The 24,402-nt window shown below is 42.3% G+C and overlaps 1 protein-coding gene across 2 annotated transcripts in view; it reads right to left on the minus strand.

Moving 5' to 3' along the window:
* The window catches only part of HEATR5B (HEAT repeat containing 5B), a 61,455-nt gene that overhangs the window by 11,626 nt on the left and 25,427 nt on the right, over nucleotides 1–24,402 (minus strand). Inside the window, exons 21-30 of one of the 2 annotated variants that reach the window (XM_056852566.1) lie at nucleotides 21,622–21,766; nucleotides 19,783–20,022; nucleotides 16,865–17,116; nucleotides 14,499–14,680; nucleotides 13,388–13,456; nucleotides 12,272–12,451; nucleotides 8,405–8,645; nucleotides 3,739–3,999; nucleotides 3,040–3,167; nucleotides 762–906 (exon numbers count right to left, since the gene is read on the minus strand). In XM_056852566.1, the coding sequence (XP_056708544.1) occupies nucleotides 762–906; nucleotides 3,040–3,167; nucleotides 3,739–3,999; nucleotides 8,405–8,645; nucleotides 12,272–12,451; nucleotides 13,388–13,456; nucleotides 14,499–14,680; nucleotides 16,865–17,116; nucleotides 19,783–20,022; nucleotides 21,622–21,766 (1,843 nt within the window). The remainder of the gene's footprint in view (nucleotides 1–761; nucleotides 907–3,039; nucleotides 3,168–3,738; nucleotides 4,000–8,404; nucleotides 8,646–12,271; nucleotides 12,452–13,387; nucleotides 13,457–14,498; nucleotides 14,681–16,864; nucleotides 17,117–19,782; nucleotides 20,023–21,621; nucleotides 21,767–24,402) is intronic. The other variant, XM_056852567.1, reaches the window with a different exon arrangement.

Raw genomic sequence — 24,402 nt, forward strand, 5'->3', positions numbered from 1 at the left:
CTCTCTCTGCTAGAATATACAGTACAACTGAACAGTATCTCATTTAAAATGTGTTTCGTTGAGCTCTGCTTTGCTTAGGGTTTATTTCCCCTAATTTGACTTTTCATGGTTTCTGAGCTAGCTTCTGTAAATAATGCTCCAAGGACAACACTTACAATATTTCACACTCCATTTCATGCAATTCTAGGGCTTTCTGTCAACTAGGTTAGTTTTTCAGGAAACAGAAGGGGCTGCAGTGGGATAGAGAAGGAGCAAAATTCCCAGCACGGATGTACTTTTCTAGGTCCTGTCTGTTGTGTTTTATTGGCTTCATCATACTGTTATATTTGTTGATGGTTCCAGGCTGTTGTGATAACTGCATTTCTGGCTAATTGACAAAGTGCAAGTTTTACAATAAATAAAAACACCATGTGAACAGGAGTGGTCTAGAAGTAGTATCACAGAATTGGAAGGGACCATACAGGCCATCTAGTCCAAACCCCCCTGTACTTTATTTATTAATTTCATTATTATTTATTAAATATTTGAATCTCAACTTTCCTCTTGGCTTATCATAAAGTACATTTATCTTGCAATCTGGCTTGAATGTATTTGCTTCGTAAACTCTACAGTGCAAGTCATAACTTACAGCTCAAGATAACTTTTTCCCAATTCAGCAAACATATAAAACAGCCTGTTTTCATAATAAAACTTTGCTCTAATGGATTAGTTCTTCAGTTTGGAAGTATACTATATTGAAAAAAATAATGTGAATATCTTACTCAGTGTGTTCCTTTTGTCTTGCAAATGATCTTGAGCAGCTCTTACTATCTGCTGCACAACTCCAGTTACGAGTAGCTGGACTGAAGGAGGATTGCAGGTCAACAGAAGACGATGGAGCACACTCAGAAGTTCAACGCCAAGAAGCTATTATCAACAAAATGATATCTGAAAGTCTTCAGAAACTATAAACCACAGACTTCCAGACAAATTTACATCCTTGTTTTTCACTCATCCCATGAATATCACATTTAAGCTGCACAAGAAATTCTCACGCTATTGCATTTCACAGAGACTAAGCTATTTAGAGAAGAGGTCCCCAACGTTTTTGAGCCTGCAGGCACTTTTGGAATTGTAACAGCGGGTGGTGGGTACAACCACAAAACAGCTGGCGCAGGAGGTAGAGCTAAGCCCAAAATGGCTGTTGCAGGAGGCGGCGCCAACTGCAAAATGTCAGAGAGTGAAGTTGTGCATAACTCAAACAGTAACCCTTCAATATTTCAGGCTGAAGTTCTGTTTAACAGGATGTCTTTTAAAATGAACATATGTTTAAAAACATTTTCTTGCATATGCACAGTTCACCTTCAGTCACACAATGAAGATCCTGCTGAAGCAACTTGAAAAAAAAATCTGAATAGCTAAGCAGATCTCCAACAGCCAATCAGAAGCCCTGCTGGACAGAAGCCTCGCCTGGCCTGCCCACTTCCTAAAAACACATGGCAAGTGCGAAGAAAGGTGCCCATGGGCCCCACGGTAGAGACCCCTGATTCAGAGCATCAGAGATTTGGTGCCAGAGCTGTCAGAATTTTTCCAATGCCCCTTGTGATGCTCTTAAAAAGAAGAAGTGAAGATATAATGCGGGGGATCAATCATAAAAAGGAAAGCAATAAAACATCAAAACATGAGGGTTATCCAAGTGGGACAAAAAGTAAACATATATAAGGAGAGGTGGAGAAAAGACCTGCTAATACATTTATCTGATAATCAGTAGAATAATCTTCATCCAACTATAAGGAATGTTACATGCTGGAGATGTAAAAGACATATGAGCTCAACCATTCATATCTGGTGGCAGTGCCTGTTTATAACAGTTTTTTGGAATAAGGTGCTTAGGTTCGTGAGAGAAATTCTGCATATAGAAATACAAAAGAATTCCTAGCTCTTTTGAACATTATACCCAGAGGGATCTCAGTTAACAAGATGTGGTTATAATAGGAAATTTATTCACCACAGACAGAATATTAATAGCTTCAGCATGAAGACTGGAGAAAGTACCAGATATTGAGAAATGGCTGAGGAAAGTATGGTATACTATGTTACTGGGGAAAACATCTGTGTGTAAGAAGTTCTGGTATGGAGACAGATATGCACAAGATAAGTTTGTACCAGTCTGGTCTCCCTTCTCTTTTTTCGGAATAGAACTAAATCTAAAGAATAAGTCAAAAAAGAGATACCGAACCTTGTTTAGATTGTCAAATCTTGTGTGTGTTTTGCCATCAAGTCACAACTGACTTATGGCAACCCCATAGGGTTTTCAAGGCAAGAGATGCTCATCAGAGGTGGTTTGCCATGGCCTGCCTCTGAGTCACAACCCTGGTATTCCTTGGAAGTCTCCCATCCAAATACTTGCCAGGATATTTGAACCTGGGTTTCCCCGGTGACTCTCAAATTTTACCCCACAGATATTGTATCATATGTTCTGTACTATGTAGTCTCATGTTTTGAATATTATGAAGTAAATGGATTATCATTATAAATAAATTAAAACTCCTTCCACCCAGAGATGAGTAGTGTTATATCTGGACGATTTAGACAAGAGCTCTCCCAAACAAATCTCACTAATTATCATTATAAAGAAATAAAAACTCCTTCCACCCAGAGAGGAGTAGTATTACATCTGGACAATTTAGACAAGAGCTCTCCCAAACAAATCTCACTAATTATAGCCTTATATTCTTTCACTGTTCTAATTTTGGCTGGATCAGGTCCTAGTAATTGATGCTTTTTAAAGTCCATTCCATTCCATTTGGCTGTTTGAGTCTCTTGAGCTGATATTTACTGACTTACCAAGTTCAAAGTGCACATCTTATGCTTGGTTCTGTTAATTTCATAATTAGTTTTTCAATGGAGAAAAACAAGGACAGGGCTTTAGACAAACGTATTTCCTAAACACTTCTTTACTCCATGAGTTAAATCGTTTCATTTAATATTCCAACAATATATTCACAACCCTGCATGCTAAAACAAGTAATTTGCACTGAGAACATTCAATTACTGTACCTGATCCTCTGCAATATGGATTCTGGCACAAGGGGAATCCAATAAAGTGTGCAGTGCTTGTAAACAGGACGTAACGTGTTCAACAGGTTCTTCTGGTCGAGGGGAACAGAGGAACTGTATACTAACACCTAAAAGCAAATAATTTCAGATTTTTTAGACAAAACAAACTCTCTTCTAGAAAAGGTGATAATAAAACACTATGTACATTTTAAAGAAAAAAAACCTTAGTATTATTAGAAAAGATCTACAATAAATATAAGCATCTCTCCCCCCCACCCCCAACCACACACACAACAGATGCAATGTCGCCTCAGGGATGGAAACAGCTCACTTAGCGCTGTGGAGGTGAGATGTTCATCTTTATTTACCTTTTTCAAAATAACCTCAATAGGATTTAAATGCAAGGCAATCCAAAACAGGATAACTAAATTTTAACAGCAGCATTAAATTTAGTCATGTATGTGATTTTAATGGCGTTTTTAAAAATATGGCTGAGCATAGAATTGCATCCATCATACTCTGCGAGACAGGATTCTCCTGCACTAAAATAAATAACCAAACCACCTCAAAAATTTAAATTGGCTGGTTTCTGGTTCTCTGATGAACCAGTGGCCCTTTAAAACTATCAGTATGTTTAGCTGATAATACAAAGTTGTTATTTCATTTCAGAATTCTGAAATAATAGCTCATAAATATTACCCATAATCAAATGCATTCTATCTTTGTTTATCTCTTGCAAAGATCTGGTGGTAGGCGGTGTTCCAGGTGCCGGATTTAACATAATTGATGTGGCCCTTTTCTGTGGATTAGGTATTGCTGCGGATGTCTCTTCTGTCGATTCGGAAGCCATAAATCCTGCGCTGTTCAGCCACAGCGCAACTGCATGAAGAATTGGAGCCCATGAATTTCGGTAGTGAAGCCTAGCTGTATCAATGGTTTCTGGTGTATAAAACGCTCCACCTGTTAAGCCAAAATATTACATTACATTTTTAACATGCAAGTGGTAGTATAAAGGAGAAACAGCAATTGGAAGCATGTTCCCTTTTTCACTTGCCCCATTTTTGCTAACATTGCAGAAATTTCAGGATTTCTGTTACACATGTGTGAGCAAACCAGGACTAAAATACAACCATATAAAATTATGTACACATGGTAGCTCACTATCATCAGCTATATATCTAATTCTCAACATGGCCAAATATGTGGATACCTAAATCCAAAAACTGGAGCCATTAACAGACAAGACAGATCTTCCTACCAGTTTGAAAAAAACCCTACAGAAAAGTCTGAAATCTTTTTTTAAAAAATGAGGGGGTTTAACCTCCCAATAGAACAGCACCTGTCCTTTTAAGAAAAAGTGCCCTCTGCAGTTGCCATTGTGGAGGCTGCTAGGCAACCAAAACAGTTTTACCAGCCTTCAAGCCTTGCTCTTTATCAGTAAAAGGCAGAGGGAGGGGGCAGGGCCCCCAGTGCTGTTTTGGCATTTGAGGGAGGCCTGGTCAGGGCCAGGCCCAGCAGCTGCCATGCAACTTGCATGACTCACCAAGGACTTGCCACTTGCTGCTGTTGAACAGCAGCCACCCTACAAAAGCCAATGTAGTGTAGTGGGTAGAGCAGAGCGGGGAGGGGGAGAACAACTGCAACAAAGATCAAAGCCAAGAAATAAAAAGTTGCAGAGACAGAGTATGTATCAATATTTTATCAAAAACGGGTACAAGATGTCTCTGTATACATAAAATACCAAATCAAATCAGAAATGCACAACCAAACTATAATAGATACAAATTATCACCATATAAAACAAATCAGAAATGCATTACCAAACGCACTTTGACCAAGTCTTCTTAAGTGGTCATTAACTCCAGTACGTTTTTTCCTGTGGAGGTAACTTATTAAATTTATTTTTATTTTGAATTTATAAACATTGTTGTTGTTTTTTAGGTTTGTCTATTGTGATGCGGAGCAGCCCTGGCTCTTTATAGTATGTATTTTTTTGTACTGAAGCAAAGTTTTAATGGAGTTAATGACCACTGAAGAAGACTTGGTTGAAACACATGTGGTCACGTATTTGATTTGTTTTATATGGTGATAATCTGTATCTATCATATTTTGGTTGTGCATTTCTGATTTGTTTTGATATTTTATGTATACAGAGACACCTTGTACCCATTTTTGATAATATATTTATACATACTGTTTTCCTGCAACTTTCTACTTCTTAGTGCGTAGAATTTCAGAACAGGATCTGGGAAACCCAGGTTTGAATCACTACTCTGTTATGGAAGCTCACTGGGTAAACCTTGGGCCAGTGACAAATTCTCAGCCTAACCTACCTCACAGAGCCGCTGTGAGTACGAAATGGAGGAGAGGGAATGATGTAAGTTGCTTTGGGTCCCCATTGTGGAGAAAGGCAGGGTGTAAATGAAGTAAATAAATAACTGAAGATGAACACATAGCTGAAGATGGGGAGACACATGAAAGGAAGGTTGGTGGGTGGAAAGGAGAGAAGGAAGCAGAGAAAGGCAGCCAGGAGGAGAGAGAGTGGAAACAGAGTGGGGAAGAGGACACAGGGGAAATTGAGGTGCCCCCCGCAAGTTCTTGCAGGTTCTGCATTGTGCAGCTAGGCACTGACAAAAAATATGGGACCTTGGGCTAGTTTACACATACATAGACACCACCCGACTTTTTATCATTCAATTACAGTCTGGATGACTCAGAACTGAGCATATGAACCAAATCCAATTAAAAGCATTGTGCTTGATACATTGGGAAACTATTTCAGTTTGTCAATAAAATATTGTTGTGATAGAACTCCTTATCCAAACATTATTCTGTTGGGCTATTTAAAAGGGCCCATTGCCCTTTCAGATGTAGGACTGGTTATAAACTTACTGCTGTTAAACTGGCAATAAGTATACAATACCAAAAGGGTAGCGGTACCTGGAAGACACATATACATCAAGTACCACTGATGCACTGAATATAATGGTTTATGTGGTTTCAAAAATGTGATTTCCAACAAATGATTCAAGTTATGCAACAAGGCAAGACAGAGGTATTTGGCTAGAGCCTGGGGAAGGGAATTGGCATGTATATCCCAATCCTAATTTTATTTCTCTCTCTTCCAAAACTGTATAATCTGTAAGAGTTTCCACCTTATTTGCAGTTTTAAGAGTCCTAGAACTTATCTTCAAAGTGGTCAGAGCACTTAAAAAATTATAATATCCTGGACCGTGGGGAAGGGGTAATATTCTGGTTGGGGAATGTGTGCCTCCTGGTACCCACCCCCCTCACCTTCCCTTCCCATATAGTAAAAGCTTGTGTTTCAGAGATTACAGCAAAGCTTTTGACTGTATGGATCATGAAAAGCTATGGTTGGTTTTAAAAGAAATGGGTGTGCCACAGCATCAGATTGTTTTGAGGTGCAACCTATACTCTGGAGAAGAGGCTACTGTTAGGACAGAATATGGAGAAACAGAATGGTCTCCAATTGGCAAAGCTGTCAGACAAGGATGCATTTTATCTCCTTGCGTCTTCAATCTATATGGAGATCATAAAGAAAACTGGATTGGATTTAGAGCAGGGATGGGGAATCTTTTTTCTACCAAGGGCCATTTGGATATTTATAGCATCATTTGCATCATACAAAATTATCAACTGAAAATTTAGCCAACCAAGCCCCAAACAGGCAGCTGCCCCAGATAACACTGCCCCCCCCGCACACGGGCAAGCAGGCAGGCATCCAACCAATGGTGCATTCGCCCATTTGGTGGCACAGGATGGTTTGCTGCACCAGCCAGGCGTAGCCATCCAGCCACACACCGGAGTTGCTCCTGCACCGCATGGTCAGGGCCAGATTCTACAGCCAGCTCCTGCTACCTCTGCCTGCAGGGATGAAATGAGGACACACTGGCTAAGAACTGCCCCCCCCCCCGCGCATTCTGGCCCTGCCCCCTTTAACCCCTCCATTGTCGCCACTTCTGTCCCCAGCCCTCTTGTAGTAGAGGGAATACGTTTCTCCATGGCCCGGGTGGGAAAGCGTTAACACAGTTTCTTGGGCAGTCCTAGCAGCTCCATAGCTAATGACTCTTCTGCAAGGGGGGAAAAAGGTTCCTTTTCTCGGCAAAACAAACTCACATCTGCCTTGAATAGAGGCTATTCCTGTCAGTGGGAGGGGACGGATTGCCAGTCTTAGATCCTTCTGAGCTAGAGATCTGCCAGGACCCACAAAGGGCCAGACCAAAAGCTTTCACGGGCCTTAAATGGCCCCCGGGCCTGATGTTCCCCACCCCTGATTTAGAGGAAAGTGGAGTGAAAATTGGTAGAAAGAACATTAACAATTTGAGATATGCAGATGACACATTACTGGCAGAAAATAGTGAAGACTTGAAACAACTACTGGTGAAGGTTAAAACATAAAGTGCCAAAACAGGATTACAGCTGAACATCAAGAACGACTACTGAGGAATTACATGACTTTAAGGCTGACGATGAACAGATTGAAATTGTACAGTATTTTCTATTCCTTGGCTCCATCATCAACCAAAAGGGAGATGGCAACCAAGAAATCAGAGGGAGATTGAGACTAGGAAGGGCAGCTATGAAGGAGCTAGAAAAGATTCTTAAGAAGTTTAACAATGTGTTGCTAGCGACCAAGATAAAGTTAATTCAATCCATAGTATTTCCTGTTGCAATGTATGGGTGTGAAAGCTGAACAATGAAGAAAGCTGATAGGAAGAATGTAGATTCCTTTAAAATGTGGAGTTGGAGGAGAGTTTTACAAATATTGTAGACAGCAAAAAAGACCAGTGGGTTCTAAATCAAATCAAGCCCAAACTTTTCCTAGAAGTTAAAATGACTGAGGCTATCATACTTTGGTCACATTATGAGAAGACAAGCGTCACTGGAAAAGACAGTCATGCTAGGAAAAGAGAAAGGCAGCAGGAAAAAAGGAAGACCCAACATGAGATGGATTGACTCTATAAAGGAAGCCAGGGCCCTCAATTTGCAAGACATGAGCAAGACTGTTAATGATAGGATATTGTGGAGGTTATTAATTCACCATGAGTCGGAAGCAACCTGATGGTACTTAACACACACACAAGCTGTTTCCCCTCCCCTCTATATTCCCTCCCCCAAATTGAGTTTTAACTTCTCTCAGCATTCCGTGACTCATGGAGAAATGCTCAGGTCTCATCAGGATGTTTTCTTTCTTTACAAATTCAAAAATTATTGTTTTTATGCATCCATGGGGAATCCCACCCAGGTGGGAATCCTTCCTTTGTGGCCCAGTTGGTTGCCCTCTTCTTCCAAGAATATCAGTTTTACAGGGGGATTACATTCTAAATAAAATCTCACAGCTTACCATCTGGAGGAAGCTGACTTGCAAATTCTGCTGGTAAAGTCAGGAGAGCATAGTCTTTAAGTGCAGCTAGCCAGAGGCGGCTAAGGGTGGGCAGCTCTGGCTGCACGAGTGTGATCAAACTGTCTGGTGGCAGTTCATCTCCTGTTCCATAATCATCATCTTCGTCATCTCCTCCATTCTTCATTGACTTCTTTGGTTTAGTTTCTGCTTCTTTTTTAATCTTCATAGCCACAACATACACCTTTTAGACCAAGATCCATGTAAAGTAAGTATTACATAACAGACACAAAGACCATTATTGTATTCTACCCAAAAAAGACATGCAGCCATAGACACAACAGTGTATACTTTGCTCTAAACAAACAAAAGAACCATTCTGCACCATGGTAACCCAAGCTGTGCACGATGGTGAATTTTTGTAGCACAATTATAAACCCATTCTTGTATCTGTAAGGGGACTAGAAGCCTTTATATTTTTAAAAATGCAAGCTGAGACTCTCAGAAGGCCCAGTAACAAATACAGCCTTTTCCAAACTCTTGTATGCTTTGGAGACACAGAATACAAACACAATCCAGATTACTATTAACAGTTAGAAGTATAATAAATACCCTAGGGCGAAACCATAAAATACAATTTCTAAGACCTAGAAGTTAGAAGTATAATAAATACCCTAGAGCGAAACCATAAAATACAATTTCTAAACCTAATTACAAATACCAGAACATACCGTATATACTCGAGTATAAGCCGAGTTTTTCAGCCCAAAAAAAGGGCTGAGAAAGCCCAACTCGGCTTATACGCGGGTCAATACGGTACTTAGAAGGGAGGGGGGGAACTTACCGCCGCCTCCTGCCCGCACGCCTTCCCTGCGGGCCAGGAGCGGCCCGCGGGGCCTCCTGCGTGCAGGGAGGGGGCCACCGCCGCCACCTGCCCACCTTCCCTGTGGCCTGGGAGCGGCCTGCGGGGCCTCCCGTGCGCAGAGAGGGGGCTGCCGCCTGCCCGCGAGCCTTCCCTGCGGCCTGGAAGCGGCCTGCGGGGCCTCCTGCGCGCAGGGAGGGGGCCGCCATCACCACCACCGCCTGCGCGCCTGGAGGCCGGTCAGGTAAGCGTGCGGGGGGGGGGGGGAAGGGCATTTCCCCCTCGGCTTATACGCGGGTATCTAATTTCCCCCCATTTTTGGGGTGAAATTAGGCACCTCGGCTTATACTCAGGTCAGCTTATACCCGAGTATATAAGGTAAATATTTAATTAGCCAAGAATACATTCAGAAAAATAATCAGAAAGTACTCTAGTAATCACTAAACTAATTTAACTGAACTCATAGAATTAAAAAGTTGGAAGGGGCCATACAGGCCATCTAGTCCAATCCTATGCTCGGCGCAGGATCAGTCTAGAACGGGGTGTCGAACTCAATTGTTACAAGGGCCGTATATGACATAAATGCCACATGGTCAGGCCGGGCCATGCCTTGCCAGCCCAGATTAAAAGTGGGGGTGCGGCTGCCTTGGCTGGCTCACAGGCTGGATAAGAGCCCTCAAGGGGCTGGATCAGGCCCTTGGGCCTTATGTTTGACACCCCTGGCCTAGAGCATCCCTGACAAGTGTTCATCCAGTTACTGCTTGAAGACTGCCAGAGATGGGATCTCATCACCTCCCCAGATAGCCGATTCCACTGTTGAACTACTCTCACTGTAAAAAAATTATTCCTAATGTCCATCCGGTACCAGTCCGCCTGTAATTTATACCCATTATTGCGAGTCCTACCCTCTGCTATCAACAGGAACAGCTCCCTGACCTCCTCTAAATGACAGCCTTTTAAAATACTTAAATAGAGCAATCATGTACCCCCCTCAACCTCCTCTTTTCCAGACTAAACATTAGCAAGTCCCACAGCCTTTCCAATTGGGCTTGGTCTCCAGGCCCCTGATCATCCTCGTCACTCTCCTCTGCAACTGCTCCATTCTGTCCACATCCTTTTTAAAGTGAGTCAGTCACACTGACTGTTCATATTCAGCTTACAGTCCACCCATACCCTGAGATCTTGTTCATACACAGTGCTACCCAGAAGTGTATCTCCCATCCAGTATATGTACTTCTCATTTTTGTTACCCACATGTAGAACTCTGCACGTGTCCTTGTTGAATTGCATTTTGTTCATATTTGCCCACTTTCCCAGTGCCTTCAGATCTCTTTGCATTGTATCTTTCATCCAGGATGTTCTCTACTCCTCCCAATTTTGTGTCATCTGCAAACTTAATGAGTAGTCCCTCCGCCTTCTCATCCAGATCATTTATAAAAATAGCACCCCAGTGGACACCTCCCTCCAATCACATGAAATGCCACGGACAACTACTCTGTGGTTCTCCAACCAGTTCCCTATCCACTTAACTGTTGCAATTCCTTTTTGTAGGCAGAGAGCAGCAGTTCAAATAAATTTACCGTAACACAGCATAGTTTATCAGTAATTAAAAGAATACATGCATAATGTATTAAGCACTCAGCCTTGACAGTGAGATGGTCTGCACATTAACCCTCTTCTCCCATTCAAGCCAACATGAATTACAGCAGTCACTTAAATAATTAGCCTTGTTAAGGAACCTCAGGATTATGAAATGGTTGAGATATTCATTTTTACAGCATTTTTAACCATAGACATTGATTTACCAATAACTTATTCATCTTAACAATGATACAGGTAGGTAGGTAAGTTAGGGTTGCCAACCTCCTGATGGGGCCTGGAGATCTCCCTGAATGACAACTGATCTCCAGACAACAGAGATCTGTTTGCCTGGAGAAAATAGCTGCTTTGGAGGCTGGATTCTATGGCTTTAGACCCCATTGAGATCCCTCCACTCCTTAAGCCCCACCCTCCCCAGGCTCCACTCAGAAATCTCCAGGAATTTCCCAATCCAGAGCTGGCAACCCTAAGGTAAGTCAGTCACTATTTTTGTTTGCTTTGCTTGTAGGGAAGGGAGGCTGAGGAAAAACAACTTACACAATATCAGTCAGCAAGTCCATACCTGTATTAGAACCTGTTCCAGGGCAAAATCCAACATTTTACCTACTAGATCATGTAGAGGTAGAAAGTACCATCAAATCAGATATGGCAACCCCTAGGGTTTTCAAGGCAAGAGACATTCAGAGGTGGTTTGCCATTCCCTGCCTCCGTGTTGTGACCCTGGACTTCCTTGGTGGTCTCCCATCCAGGTACTAGCCATCCAAGTACTAGCTAAGACTAGCTTAGCTTCTGAGATCAGGCTATCCTAGGCTATCCAGGACAGGGCCCTAGATCATGCCAGGTCCCAATTATTATTATTATTTAATGTAAACTGAAATGCTACTTATTAAACAGTGCCTTTGTATATTCTTTTTATACAGGGGTTTAAAGATAACTAATTTTCTGCTATTTAGTTTAGCACCTTAATGCACAACAGTGGTTTTAAAAAAAATCTTTTGAAATTGCTGCATCCAGACATTTTACAGAAAAAAACCTTAGTATTATTAGAAAAGATCTACAATAAATATAAGCATCTCTCCCCCCACACACAAACACACACACACACACACACAACAGATGCAGTGTCGCCTCACGGATAGAAACAGCTCGCTTAGCGCCGTGGAGGTGAGATGTTCATTTTTATTTACCTTTTTCAAAATAACCTCAATAGGATTTAAATGCAAGGCAATCCAAAACAGGATAACTAAATTTTAACAGCAGCAAATTGGACAATGATTCTAACAGCTAATAGAGTTCTCTTGCACTGAATATATACTGGACGAACTACAAAGGCTATTTACAACTAATACACTTTTATATCTTCTGAAAGCCTAGAATACTTCATTGTTGTATAACAACAAAAGGCTTACCTCAGCCCAAGCTTTGAGTACTGCCAGTTTTTCCATGGTGGTAGCACTCTCCCGGTACAGCTGTCTAGAAGACCCCTTTCCTGTTTGCACTTTGTCCAGAGAAGAGACAAGCAGGTTGTGAACACGGCGGAGGTCATTCAGGTCGCTTACCACTCCACTTCCGATCCAGGTGCTACATACCTACAAAGGAACATAGCAAGCAACATACATTTTAGAAATAACCCCCCACATACACTGAGAACCGGTCACATTGAGGAGACAAGAGGCCAAATATCCAATCAGCTATGAAGCTCACTAGGTGACTTTTAGTCAGTTGTTTTCTTTCAACCTTACCTATATCTCAGGATTGTTGTACAAAACAACTGGACAATCTTAATGGCTGGAATCCAAAGGTCCACCACGTGGTTTGCCTGCTTATTATTTGACAACTCCTCATGTTTCTAGAGCTTTCTGTTTAGCTAGATTGAATGCTAACCCCTCTATGTTTATGCAGGGCAGAATTCTGAATATACCATACCCAGACAGGACCTGTCCTTGCTCTCCTGGCTCTATTGATTCATTAGCTCATGCCCTCTTGGAATGCCATTTTTATGAGGAACTTCGATCACATTATCTCTTTCCCCTTTTAACATATAAATCTAATGCCTCTGTGTCTGACATAATGCCTTTTTTACTAAGTGACAGGATCCCAAGGCTACATTGCCAGTGGCAAGATTGGTTTCAGTCCTTATATCCCTCAAACATTAGATATATGCTGCTCAAGATCAATGGATCAAGGAGCTTCTAAGGGATAAAGGAAGGAAGGATGAACCCAAAGGGCTTGCTGGATTGGTAGAAAACACTGACTTGTGCCAAAGGACAGCCCTCAATTTCTGCTCACGTAACAGGAGTTTCCTTGTATCTGTAGCCCACCCACCCCACACCACTCTGGCCAGTTGCTTCCATGTGGTTGTGCCTGTGTAGATCCCATCATACAATTTATAGAGAGCAAAGTAAGTAAGAGGGGCAGAAGGTATTGAGGGGGGACCCATGAGGATGTCATCAGGTTCAAGGAAAATTTTGAGATTCAGTGAGTGTCGCAGATGGGCACAGCAGAAACAAAACTACTTTTTGTACCTGGCAGGCTTTTGCAGTAATGTCTGAAGGGGTATCCTGTGAGAAAGCTGGCCTTAGAGCAGCCCCAACCTGAGGAAGAAAAAAAATGTGGCAATTCTTGCGAAACTGGCTTGTGAAACCAGAATTCAGATATTAATTAAGCTTTGTACCCGGCACATATGAAATATGTAGATGTTGTTCAATTTTAGCAGTCTTCTTTTTAATTGGAAGAAAGCTTTAATTACAGAAGCCAATGTATCTACGAGGAGATTCTGTTTCATTACGCATGCTTAATATTGAATTTGCTCTTTCTAGCTATGTCGACTATTCTATTTTAATAATGGAAAGGGAGCCAGTGACAAGAGACAAGCATATTGTTTGAACTGCCACAGCGATGGCCACCCATTGTTCCAGCTTCTGCAGTTTTCCAGTTGTGACTCGGCAGGCTTCGAATAAAAGAAGAGCTGCTGCTGCACTGGGATGAGGTGAGTAACACTGGCTGGGCAGCTCAAAATTGTATGTATACTCTCTCCTACATGGGGTTCCCTAAATTATAATAACTAAGGGAATGAAATGGATCTAATCCTCTAGAGAGAAAACAGCTGTCTTCAGGAAAACCCTGACATACAGGTTGAGTATCCCTTATCCGGACATCCGATATCCGGACTGATCCAAAAACTGGACCTTTTGAGCCGGCATGCAGGCAGTACTCACGGGCCCTCAGCAGCACCACTGATGATTCAATGTACACAAAATTACCAAAAATATTGTTCTAAAATTACATTCAGGCTATATGCATAAAGTATATATAAAACATAAATGAATTTAGTGTTTAGACTTGGGTCCCATCCCCAAGATATCTCAAGATGTATATGCAAAAATTCCAAAATACGAAAAGATATGAAATGAGGAACCCACTTCTGGTCCCAAGCAGTCCGGATAAAGGATACTCAACCTGTATAATAAAGACTGAACAAAAGCTCAGCAAGACCTCCATGCAGGCATGCAGAACTTCTATGCTCAGTGGAATCTTCACATATACACCCATGCTCCTACACTAGTGAGAAGACACTAAAATTGGATGTATCCATGATAAATTTTGAACTGGAAAAGCACATAAAGATAGTCTTACATTAGCCTGGTATTGCTCTAGGATAACATGGCCTGGAAATTCTGGCTCAGGAACCGCTGCAAATTTCTTGATAATGTCTTCAAGCGCCTGGAGACCAGCCATTCGCAACTGGTTGCTGTGGTCAGTTGCAGCCATAAATGCCATGCGGATAAGATCAGAGAGGTGAAGCACTAGAAGGTCATCTGAAACAGAAGCAAGACAAGCACTCGTTACTTTGGAAATCATCTGGTATTGCAGCCTGCTCCTACCACATCCCTTTCCCCAGAGGAGCTAAATTATAACATGCACATTTGTTACCGTCTCAGCAAACCACTAACAAAAACAGAAGGAAAGCATGAAAAATTAGGAACTCTTTTGTGGGTTCTACTATTTCCTCTCCTTAAAAAGGGAAATAAGGTTTTAGTAAAACCAGAATTTTGTTCATGACCACAGAAAATCTAAACAACAGTTAGCTAAACTCACAGTGCCTATTGTTCACAATGGAGCATGTGATTACTTCTAAGATTCAGCCATTGGTTAGTTGGGACTAAAGGAGCAATTCACCCACAGTACTTAGGAAACAAAAGACTGATTCAGACTGTAAACAAATCTATCGAAAGAGTGCCAGGAGGAGAGAAAGATGAGAAAAGTTAAATGACAAAAGAATTTCCATAAGTATATGATTTTTGTTTCCCTTAAATTTCTTTATAATTGAGCTTAACTCAATGTTAAATTTAATTGGCCTAGGATTCTTGTAAACAATGCATTGACCATTTCCATGAGTTTTGAAGGACCGCATCAGTATAAATGGCCAATAGATTGCCACATTTTAATATGCAGTCTTAAAAAAAACTAATAAACATTGGTGAACATATCCAACGTCATCATTTTTTTCTTTTTTAACAAAAGTTGAAAAGCATCTTGCTTCATAAGTGGTAAACACAAAGACATCGGGGAATTCTTTGAAATTATACATTTTGTCCAAATGAGTTGTTCAAGAGGAAGAACAGGAACATGAGCCTTAAATCTATTCTAATTCAAAAATCTGTCTATAATCGTTGAGGTGTACCATTAGTTTGCTCTTGTAGGAATCCAAAGCTTTCACTAAAGATCAAAAAAGAAAGCCTATTGGATCAAAACAAAGTCCAGTATCCAGCTTCCAGCAGTGGCCAGCCTGGCATTCCTGGCCAGCACAAAAAAGAAACTGAAGGCCAACAGCCCTCTTCTCCTGCTTCTCTTGCTCAGCAACAGACATTCAGGGGCATACGGTCTCTGAACCTGATGATTTCAGCTACCAATAGTGTTGCCAACCTCTAGGTACTAGATGGAGATCTGCTATTACAACTGATCTCCAGCCGATAGAGATCGGTTCACCTGGAGAAAATGGCTGCTTTGGCAATTGGACTCTATGGCATTGAAGTCCCTCCCCTCCCCAAACCCTGCCTTCCTCAGGCTCCACCCCAAAAACCACCTGGCGGTGGCGAAGAGGGACCTGGCAACCCTAGCTATCAATCACAGCCAGCAGCTGTTAAAAGCAAATTCCTCCATCTATTTGTTTCCACCCAGCATAGGCAAGAGATAAATTATAATATGTGAGAAAAAAATATTTCAGCAGTAAAGTAAGCTGTCACAGTCTGTACCAGCTGAAGCCTCTAGGCAATTTACAAGGGCAACCCATATTGCAATACTTTCATCTTGAAGTTACAAAGCATTCATTAAAATTACCCTTGTATCCCAATGTTCCCGGTACCACTGTGAAAGGCACAATAGCTTCCCCAGACTATTGATCAACTTAAGTCAGGTCTTAACCTCAGCTGCTGCTTGATCTATAACTGGGGAAAACAGCATACAAGTATTTTAAAGGAAGAAATGATTTGCATACCACACATGGTTGCAAGGCATGTCATTGGGTAGGCTAATACTTCTTGTTGACAATGAAAGTGTCAGGATTGTAATCTAAATTCTAAGTAGCTGATCGTGAGAATTCATCTACATACTAAGGTTGCCTACCTCCAGGTACTAGATGGAGATCTCCTGCTATTACAACTGATGTCCACTCAATAGGGATCACCTGGAGAAAATGGCTGCTTTGGCAATTGGACTCTATGGCTTTGAAGTCCCTCCCCTCCCCAAACCCCACGCTCCTCAGGCTCCACCCCCAAAATCTCCAGGTATTTCCCAACCTGGAGCTGGCAACCCTACTACATAAGCAACAAAATACTACCAGAAACTTAAGCTTGAATACATACTTGGCATTAAAACACTTGCTCCAATATGAACCGGGCAGAGTAATCTTGAGCCTTCCAGCCTAAACTACCACACCAGATTTTTGTGCCAACAAGCTGAGAGAGACAAATAAAAGCTGAAAAGCAGTCACTGCTCCTTACTTTTAGGGTTTCTGAGTTTGGCAGATCGGGCCAGAGCGAGATCAAAGTGGGCTTTGTTTGCATTTTCACAGAGCATGATAATTCGGCACAGGCAATCGGCAGCAAATACTCGAGTTGCCCAGCGAGGAGCCACAGAAGGCTTTGATTTATCTTCTTCACCCAGTGTGGTAAACATCGAATCATCATCCATTTCATCTTTTTTCTCTGATTCTTCATCTTTTTCACCTGTCAAAGGAGCCGGAGTGCTCATGTCTACAATATAAGGAAAGCCATACATGAAGACGCTCCACTTGACAATAGTTTTGAGAAATTGTCCTGAAAGTGTGCTTAATGTTCGCGGACATGGAGTAACAATATTAACAAGAAGGATTTCTTGGTATGCTTAACCAACACACTAAAATCTCTGCTTCAAAACATGTAAAACAAGAATAATTATACAAGACAGTTACAGTATTTACTCAAATGCAAGACTAGTTTTCCCCCCCAGATATGCCTCCACAAAAAAGAGGGTGTCATCTAAATTTGCATGCAAGTTGCAGTTATGTCCAATAATATTTTTTTAGTATAACATGGGGGTGGGGTGTATTACATTCAGGGTAGTCTTCCTTTCAAGTAATTACAGTACAATACTGTTACTTAAAGACCTCTGCATCTACACCTCATTTAGAAATAAGCCAAACTATAGGAGCAAATTATAACGAACATTCAAAATAATACTAAAGTGTAAGACAGAAATACTGTTATTTATTTAAACAATTTCTATGCTACCTTTCTCCCAAAATACAGTCCCCAATGTGGCAAACATTAAAACATTTCAAAATTAAAACATCTGTGATGTTAAAGCAGCATTTTTAAAAGTATATATAAAATGTTTAAACAAATTCAGAAAAACATAAAAATATACAAACACACATAACACAACCAGGGAGGAGGGCCAAAACAGTTAATGGAGCAACACATAGAGGGAGGGAGACAAATCTCCCTGGGGAGGGGGCTCCAAAGGTTTGACTTGCAATTCTTACACAGAGACATGTCAAACCCCAAAGAATGCAAGAAAGAGTGATGTTGTTTTCTTTATTTCCTTCACTTATACCCCACCTTTCCCCCAATGGGGACCCAAAGCAGGTAACCTCATTCTCCCCTCCTCCATTTTAACCTCACAAAAACCCTGTGAGGCAGGTTAAGCTGAGAGAGTGTGACTGGCCCAAGGTCCCCCGGCAAGCTTCCATGGCACAGCGGGGATTCGAACCTGGGTCTCCCAGATCCTAGTCGACCGCTCTAACTGCTGCACCGCACTGGGTTACTTGCTGAATCATTACTCAGTTTTGGAAGCTGAAGAAACTTGGTATTTAACAATGAATGCATATTTACTGACCCCTAAAGAGACTTGGTAAGAAATACATGCACAGGATTTCTTCGGAAAATCAGAGGAGATGGTGCTGTGAAACTTAATGGTCAGTATAGTAAGAGTCCTTAAAAATGAATGTATGTAAAAAATATTTGAGCATGACATAAATATTGGCAGGGAAGCAGATTTACAGGAAATGCAGAATAATCCCACAACACCACCTCACATAAGGTAATGAAATGCAGGAGACGTCAATAGCTTGCTTCACTCTCGAGCTCCAAGCAGCACTTCTATTAAAAATGTTCCAAGAAGAAATTGGATTCAACAGATCAGTGACTCAGAGGTTTCATTTGCCTATTCAGTACCTCATAAATAACCCTCACAAGGCAGTTTTGTCAACATACCAAGTACATCTTAAATTACCTATAAAACCATGTACCAGCGACTTTCCAAATACACCAAGGGACTGAAGAGGACTAAAATTTTGATGCTTCCACGTGTAAGGGGAAACATAAATCAACCCCCATATAAACTGCATGGTATGAAGCCCAGGGAAAAAGAAATTTCCAAGAACAAATAATTCCATACCACATTATTGAAGTAGGAGAGTGAATCATAGAATTCTGTGAGGACAACAATTTGTTCATTGCAAACATATGGTTCAGGAAACCAAACAGACGACTGTATATGTGGACATCACTTGGCGGCCAATATAAAAATAAATAGATTACATAATTGGAAGACGATAGAGAAGCTCTATTCTCTCTGCTAAAACCAGGAGTAGATTGGGGTACAATGAACTGTTAATATCGAAAATTACAATAAAGATCTTCCAGATCTTTCCTGAGTTTATGTGGGGAACAAGTGTTTTTTTTTTAATGTAGGAATCATCTATGTTGCCTCACAGAGAAACTGCTCAAAGTGGGAGGTATACAATATTTTACATTTTAATCTGCTGTAAAATATGTTCTCATTTATCCTGGAGTATGCAGATTAAACATAGAATGACTTCAAAGTGTAATAACATTTTTGTTATCAGGCACTTATGGGGAATGGAGGTTTCTAGTTAATCAAGTGTGACGGATACTCAAGCTTATTGTCCTCCCTCATCCCCTACTCAGGGGAATCTGCAACAACCAAACATCACCCCTGTTAGAACTGCCATGGTGACAGCTCTTTTGCCTGGTGGGACCCTTTCCTTTCTCCCAGAGTCACCCTTTGGAGCACGTAGATAAGCAGGCCAGCTGCTGGGAGCCCTACTGCAAAACTAGCTCCCAACAGCTCAGGGAGGCTGAAGGGGAAGGAGGCACCCACGGAGGACGTCAGCTTGCGGTCAGAAGCCCAGCACTGGCCAGAGGCATCAAGGTGACCAGCTGGAGAGATGGGAATGGGACACATGTGAAGATGCAGGGGTATAGTAAGTGAGGGGAAGGAGCCTGCTCTCTGTGCGATACCGTTAACTGTGTGTTCTAGATAATCAAGTGCTAAACAAAGCTTTTATTGTAAAAGGCTTCCATGGGTATGACAAACTAGATTCAGTCAGATTACATGACCACTTTCAGATACCCACCACTGGATGCAGCAAGGACATCTTTACACAGCATTAACCAGTGAGAGAGTTTTTCCACAGCTAGAGATGAAAGCATATGTCCCAAGGTATCATGTATATCAGAACACAGTTTTCTATCAGTCTCCCGATCTAGCATTCCGAAAAGAACTCCCTCGAGTCCAGTCTCGGTGATATTAATCCCCTGATGACGGCCATGCATGTCCCTCCGTGAACCTACTCCTGGAGCAAATTGATTAATATCTGAAAATCAAAAGAAATTTTTCATTAGCAGCAGGTAGTATCAACTGACTTCTCAGATATTTCTGATAAGTATTAACAGCATACAATCCAAAGTCATCTTTTTAAAAATAATCTTAAATAACAAGAGTACTATTTAATATGTGGGTTCATTGATAACAGCATCCTGTAAATGCTGAACATCGGTAATATATTCCTGTTTTCAATAGGTAGCTTTCTGATGCTAGCATCCATTTTGATAATTTGCAGAACCTCCCTTGAATTAAACTAATGAAGACACTTTATCCACAAGTGTGTAATTGTTGCCGCCAGTATAGTGGAACATTGATTGTGTGGTATGAATTGGAATTTTAAAAAACAGTCTGAGTCTGATTAAACAGAAATGTATGACATTATTCTCTGATAAGCCACCTAGTATCTGAACCTCAACTCTACAAAGTTCCTATTGTCCTTTTCTACACAGTGCCATGAACACAGATGGCATATTACAGTCCAGTGCAAGGAAAAAATACCAACTCCGGCCCAAAGAGCTTCCAATCCAAAGTTTCCACAGACTAGGGGCACTTTCACACAGCCCAAATAATACACTTTCAATCCACTTTCAGTGCACCTTAACAATCGTTCGAAAGTGGATTTTGCCAGTTCACACAGTAAAATCCACCTTCAAAGTGCATTGAAAGTGGATTCAAAGTGCATCATTTGGGCTGTGTGAAAGTGCCCTAGGAGACAACAAAGAGATGAATGGGCCGGATACAACTTAAATTTCCATTGATGGAGGGGAAGGCAATTTCCATTGATCCCTCCACCTGCAACAGCCCTCTTGACTTCCCCCAATGTTGTTCTGGCAGGAGGGGGGAGGGCTGGCTCTGCAGGAACTGCATTTCCTGGCCGGGGGTGAGGAGGAATCATGCTCCGTTTACAGAAATCTCTTCCAATTTTGCATGGGATCTAACACAATGTGAGAAACACAGCTGCATATTTTTTTTATAAGGTAATAGGGATAGGTAATAGGGAACCATCTAATAAGTGACTTAAGTGACTTAATGTATCCTTAATGTCATGAGACCTTGCTTAGAACTCTGCTCATCCAAACTGGCAGACATTCCCTCAAACTATTTGCACAGAGAACACTGGTGCCTTTTGACAAGCTATTGTCTATATAAATCCTTTCTAAAAGGATGAATAGGTGAGATTTTAAAAAATCTTGTTGGCTGACAGGCAAGCTGATATCAGAAACATCTGGTTAAAAATGGATCACCATGTACCTAAAATATTTTTTAAAATGTTTTCCATTAAGTCTTGGCCAAACAGTCCCTCTAGCAGAAATCTTTCTCAGGTCTGCTTTGCAGAAGTCTGTTTAAGATCTTGGGGACCAAACTTCACCTTCATACAGCACGCAAAGCATGTGTTCAACAGTGAGTTCATCAACAGCTGAACCAAGCGAGAATACCCCATAAGGAACAATTCTTCAGAATATGGACGGACACAATGTCCCTATTATTAGACAAGTCTACACTCTTATGCACAGCAGTTGAAAACTGATGTCAAAACCAACACTGGTTTTGTTTGGCTTTAAAGACAACACAAGTAAGCAAAACTTACTCATGCCATTATTTTCTTTGTCTCCAGCGTTCTTTGCTAAACTCATGGCATATTCACATACTTCTGCTGCTTCCCTCTGAGCAAGCTGCCGCAGACAAGCTACAGCAGCCCGACGAAGTAGCAAGTGGGAACTGCACAAGTGAACCTGTAACCAGAGCCAAAAACAGTCAACATTAAAGGTTCTGCCATATAAGCAATCAATTAAAAAGCAGTTAATATTTAAATACAAAGAAAAGAAATCCATTGGCTTGAAAATTCCTGCCCAAACTGGGGTCAGGTACATGCACATGTGTGGAGGGGCTTCACAGTAGCTCAAACCCACCCGTGTCAATTAAAGGGAAACACCCCACTACAAGACTGAGACACGCCCCAGCAGGTTGCGCCATTCACAACTGGAACTTCTGCAGTCATGCAAGAATCTGGGGGTCCAACAAAAACTACAACCACAAGCACAACTGGAATAATTATGCAAACTGGGAACAGTTTCAGGTCTTGCTGATTTCAATAGAAGACAGGTAAGCAGGTCCTCAGTTCTCACATGGAAATCATTAGGGCTTTGCGGTGCTTAACTTTCGCTGGATTGCAGCAAGGTTACCATCTTTTTAAAAGTTCCCATTGAAAGCTGTTTAAGAGTTGTGGCTTTGATTAAGGCTTAAAGAAAGCTTAGCAGTTATAGGACCACTATTCAGCACACACAGAAGACTACATTTGAAGACCCAGCAGGCATAACCTCATCAGTGGTCAGAAGTACTGCAGTTCCCTTCTGGCATCAAAGAATGGATTGCATTTATAAGGGCACAAGACCTGGATGAGACATCATTACACTGTCATCTGATCCAGATGACGGTACCAGCTGTCAGCAGCAGCAGCAGCAGTATGACAGTTTTTGGAATTAAAAAAACCTTAAAGTTCACAAAGAAAAGGACACTGAGAGCATCTGAGGATCACATGTTGTGTCATTAAGGTTTTCCGCTTCTGGACACAAGCCGCAGTTTACAGCATTCCTAAACATACTTTACAAACAGAAAAAGTATTTCATATTTTACAGTAATTTTCCACCTGAAAAAGTATAGCTGAATATTTTTTTCTTTCAGATAATTTAAGAGGCTCATGGCTTTTACTGACAGGATGTAGTTATATACAGGAAAGTACTCCCCCCACCCCCGAAAGAACAGCACTTTTTAAAACCAGTAATTCTTTAGTTGTTGGTTTAGTAAAAATTATGTTGAAAACAGATCTGCTTTTACCATTTTAGCATGATACGATGGAATTTGGTTTCATGAAAAGTTGAAGAGTACATAATTACTGAAAGCTGGATCCAAAATAAGCTTACTTCTGCGGAAGGGGGGCATTTTCACCTATTTCTCATTGAAGACCCTCAATTTGCCCTTCATGAAGGTTCCCTGAGGGTCATGTCCCCCAAAAGAAAAATTGGGAAGCTCAGTGCACTGCTTTGGGAATGGAAAATGCAGGAAAGTTCCGTTTTGCTGACAGAGGCACCTTCTGTTAGTGGAAACTGACCTTTGGATCCACCCCTGCATATCTACTTCATTTATGGATATCTTAAGTGTTTATGAATCGCAATCCTACATACTGGAATTCTAAATTTCTAGATTCGGTTAGCCCAGTGGTCGGCAAACAGCGGCTCCCGAGCTGCATGCGGCTCTTTGGCCCCTTGAGTGCGGCTCTAGAAAGCGCCCTCCTCCTCCCCTTTCCCTCCCCTCACAGCACGGCCGGGTTTTGCACGCGGTGCTCGAGGGCCGGCGGCGCCAAGGCGGGCGGTGGCAGCCAATCAGCGGGCGGGATTTTTCCTGCTGGTTTTGGCTGGCGGAGGAGGCCGAGGCGTGGAGGAGGCGGAGGAGGCAGTCAGGGCCGAGCCGGGGCGGCGGGCATGGCGGGCGGCGAGGAGAACTACTACGGCAAGCACGGTGAGCCCCGGAACCGCTGGGCTGAGAGCAGGAGGGCAGCGCTGGCGGGGACGCGCCAGGGCGCACGGCTGCTGGCCGGACTGGAGGGGGCGCTGGCCAGGCCCCTTGGCGGCGCCCCCCCCCGTCTAAATTTAGCCAAGCGGCGCAGTAAGTCGGGGCTGGGCGGCGCTGGTGCGGCACCGAGAGCCCCGGGGGGCAGGGGGCGGTCCGGCGGCATCCCGGCCACGCGCCCAGCTCGGCTCCAAGTTTCAGCGGAGTTTGCGTGGCGGCCCGCCGGCCTGGGTAGTACTCCGGCTGGGCGCGTTTGGCCAGGCGGCGGGAGGCGCGGGCTTTAACCCCCCGCTGTTGCAGTTAAAGGGACCGGGCAAGAAGGTGATGGGAAAGACCTCCCGCTGAGACCCAGGAGGGCCATGGGGAGGGGCCGTGGCTCAGCGGCAGAGCCTCTGCTTGGCGCACAGAAGGTCCCAGGTTCAACCCCCCGGCATCTCCGGTTAAAGGGACTGGGCAGGTAGGTGAGGCAAAAGACCATTTATGAATGGGAGGTTTTGCCTTGGATTTGCCACTCAGATGCACATTTTTCCCATCCAGATTCTTAAAACTCTGCGTGGGGGGTTATTGGCCATTTATGAATGGGAGGTTTTGCCTTGGATTTGCCACTCAGATGTACATTTTCCCCATCCAGATTCTCAAAACTCAACAATAAGCCCCCCTGCAGAGTTTTGAGAATGCAGATGGGGAAAATGTGCATCTAGAGAGAAGCAAATCCAAGGCAAAACCTCCCGTGCATGAATGGTTGTTAAAAGGCGTTTTGGCTCTCAAAAGAAATCTCAATCGTTGTACTGTTGATATTTGG

Source organism: Euleptes europaea, chromosome 7, assembly GCF_029931775.1.
Source record: "Euleptes europaea isolate rEulEur1 chromosome 7, rEulEur1.hap1, whole genome shotgun sequence".
NCBI lineage: Eukaryota > Metazoa > Chordata > Lepidosauria > Squamata > Sphaerodactylidae > Euleptes > Euleptes europaea.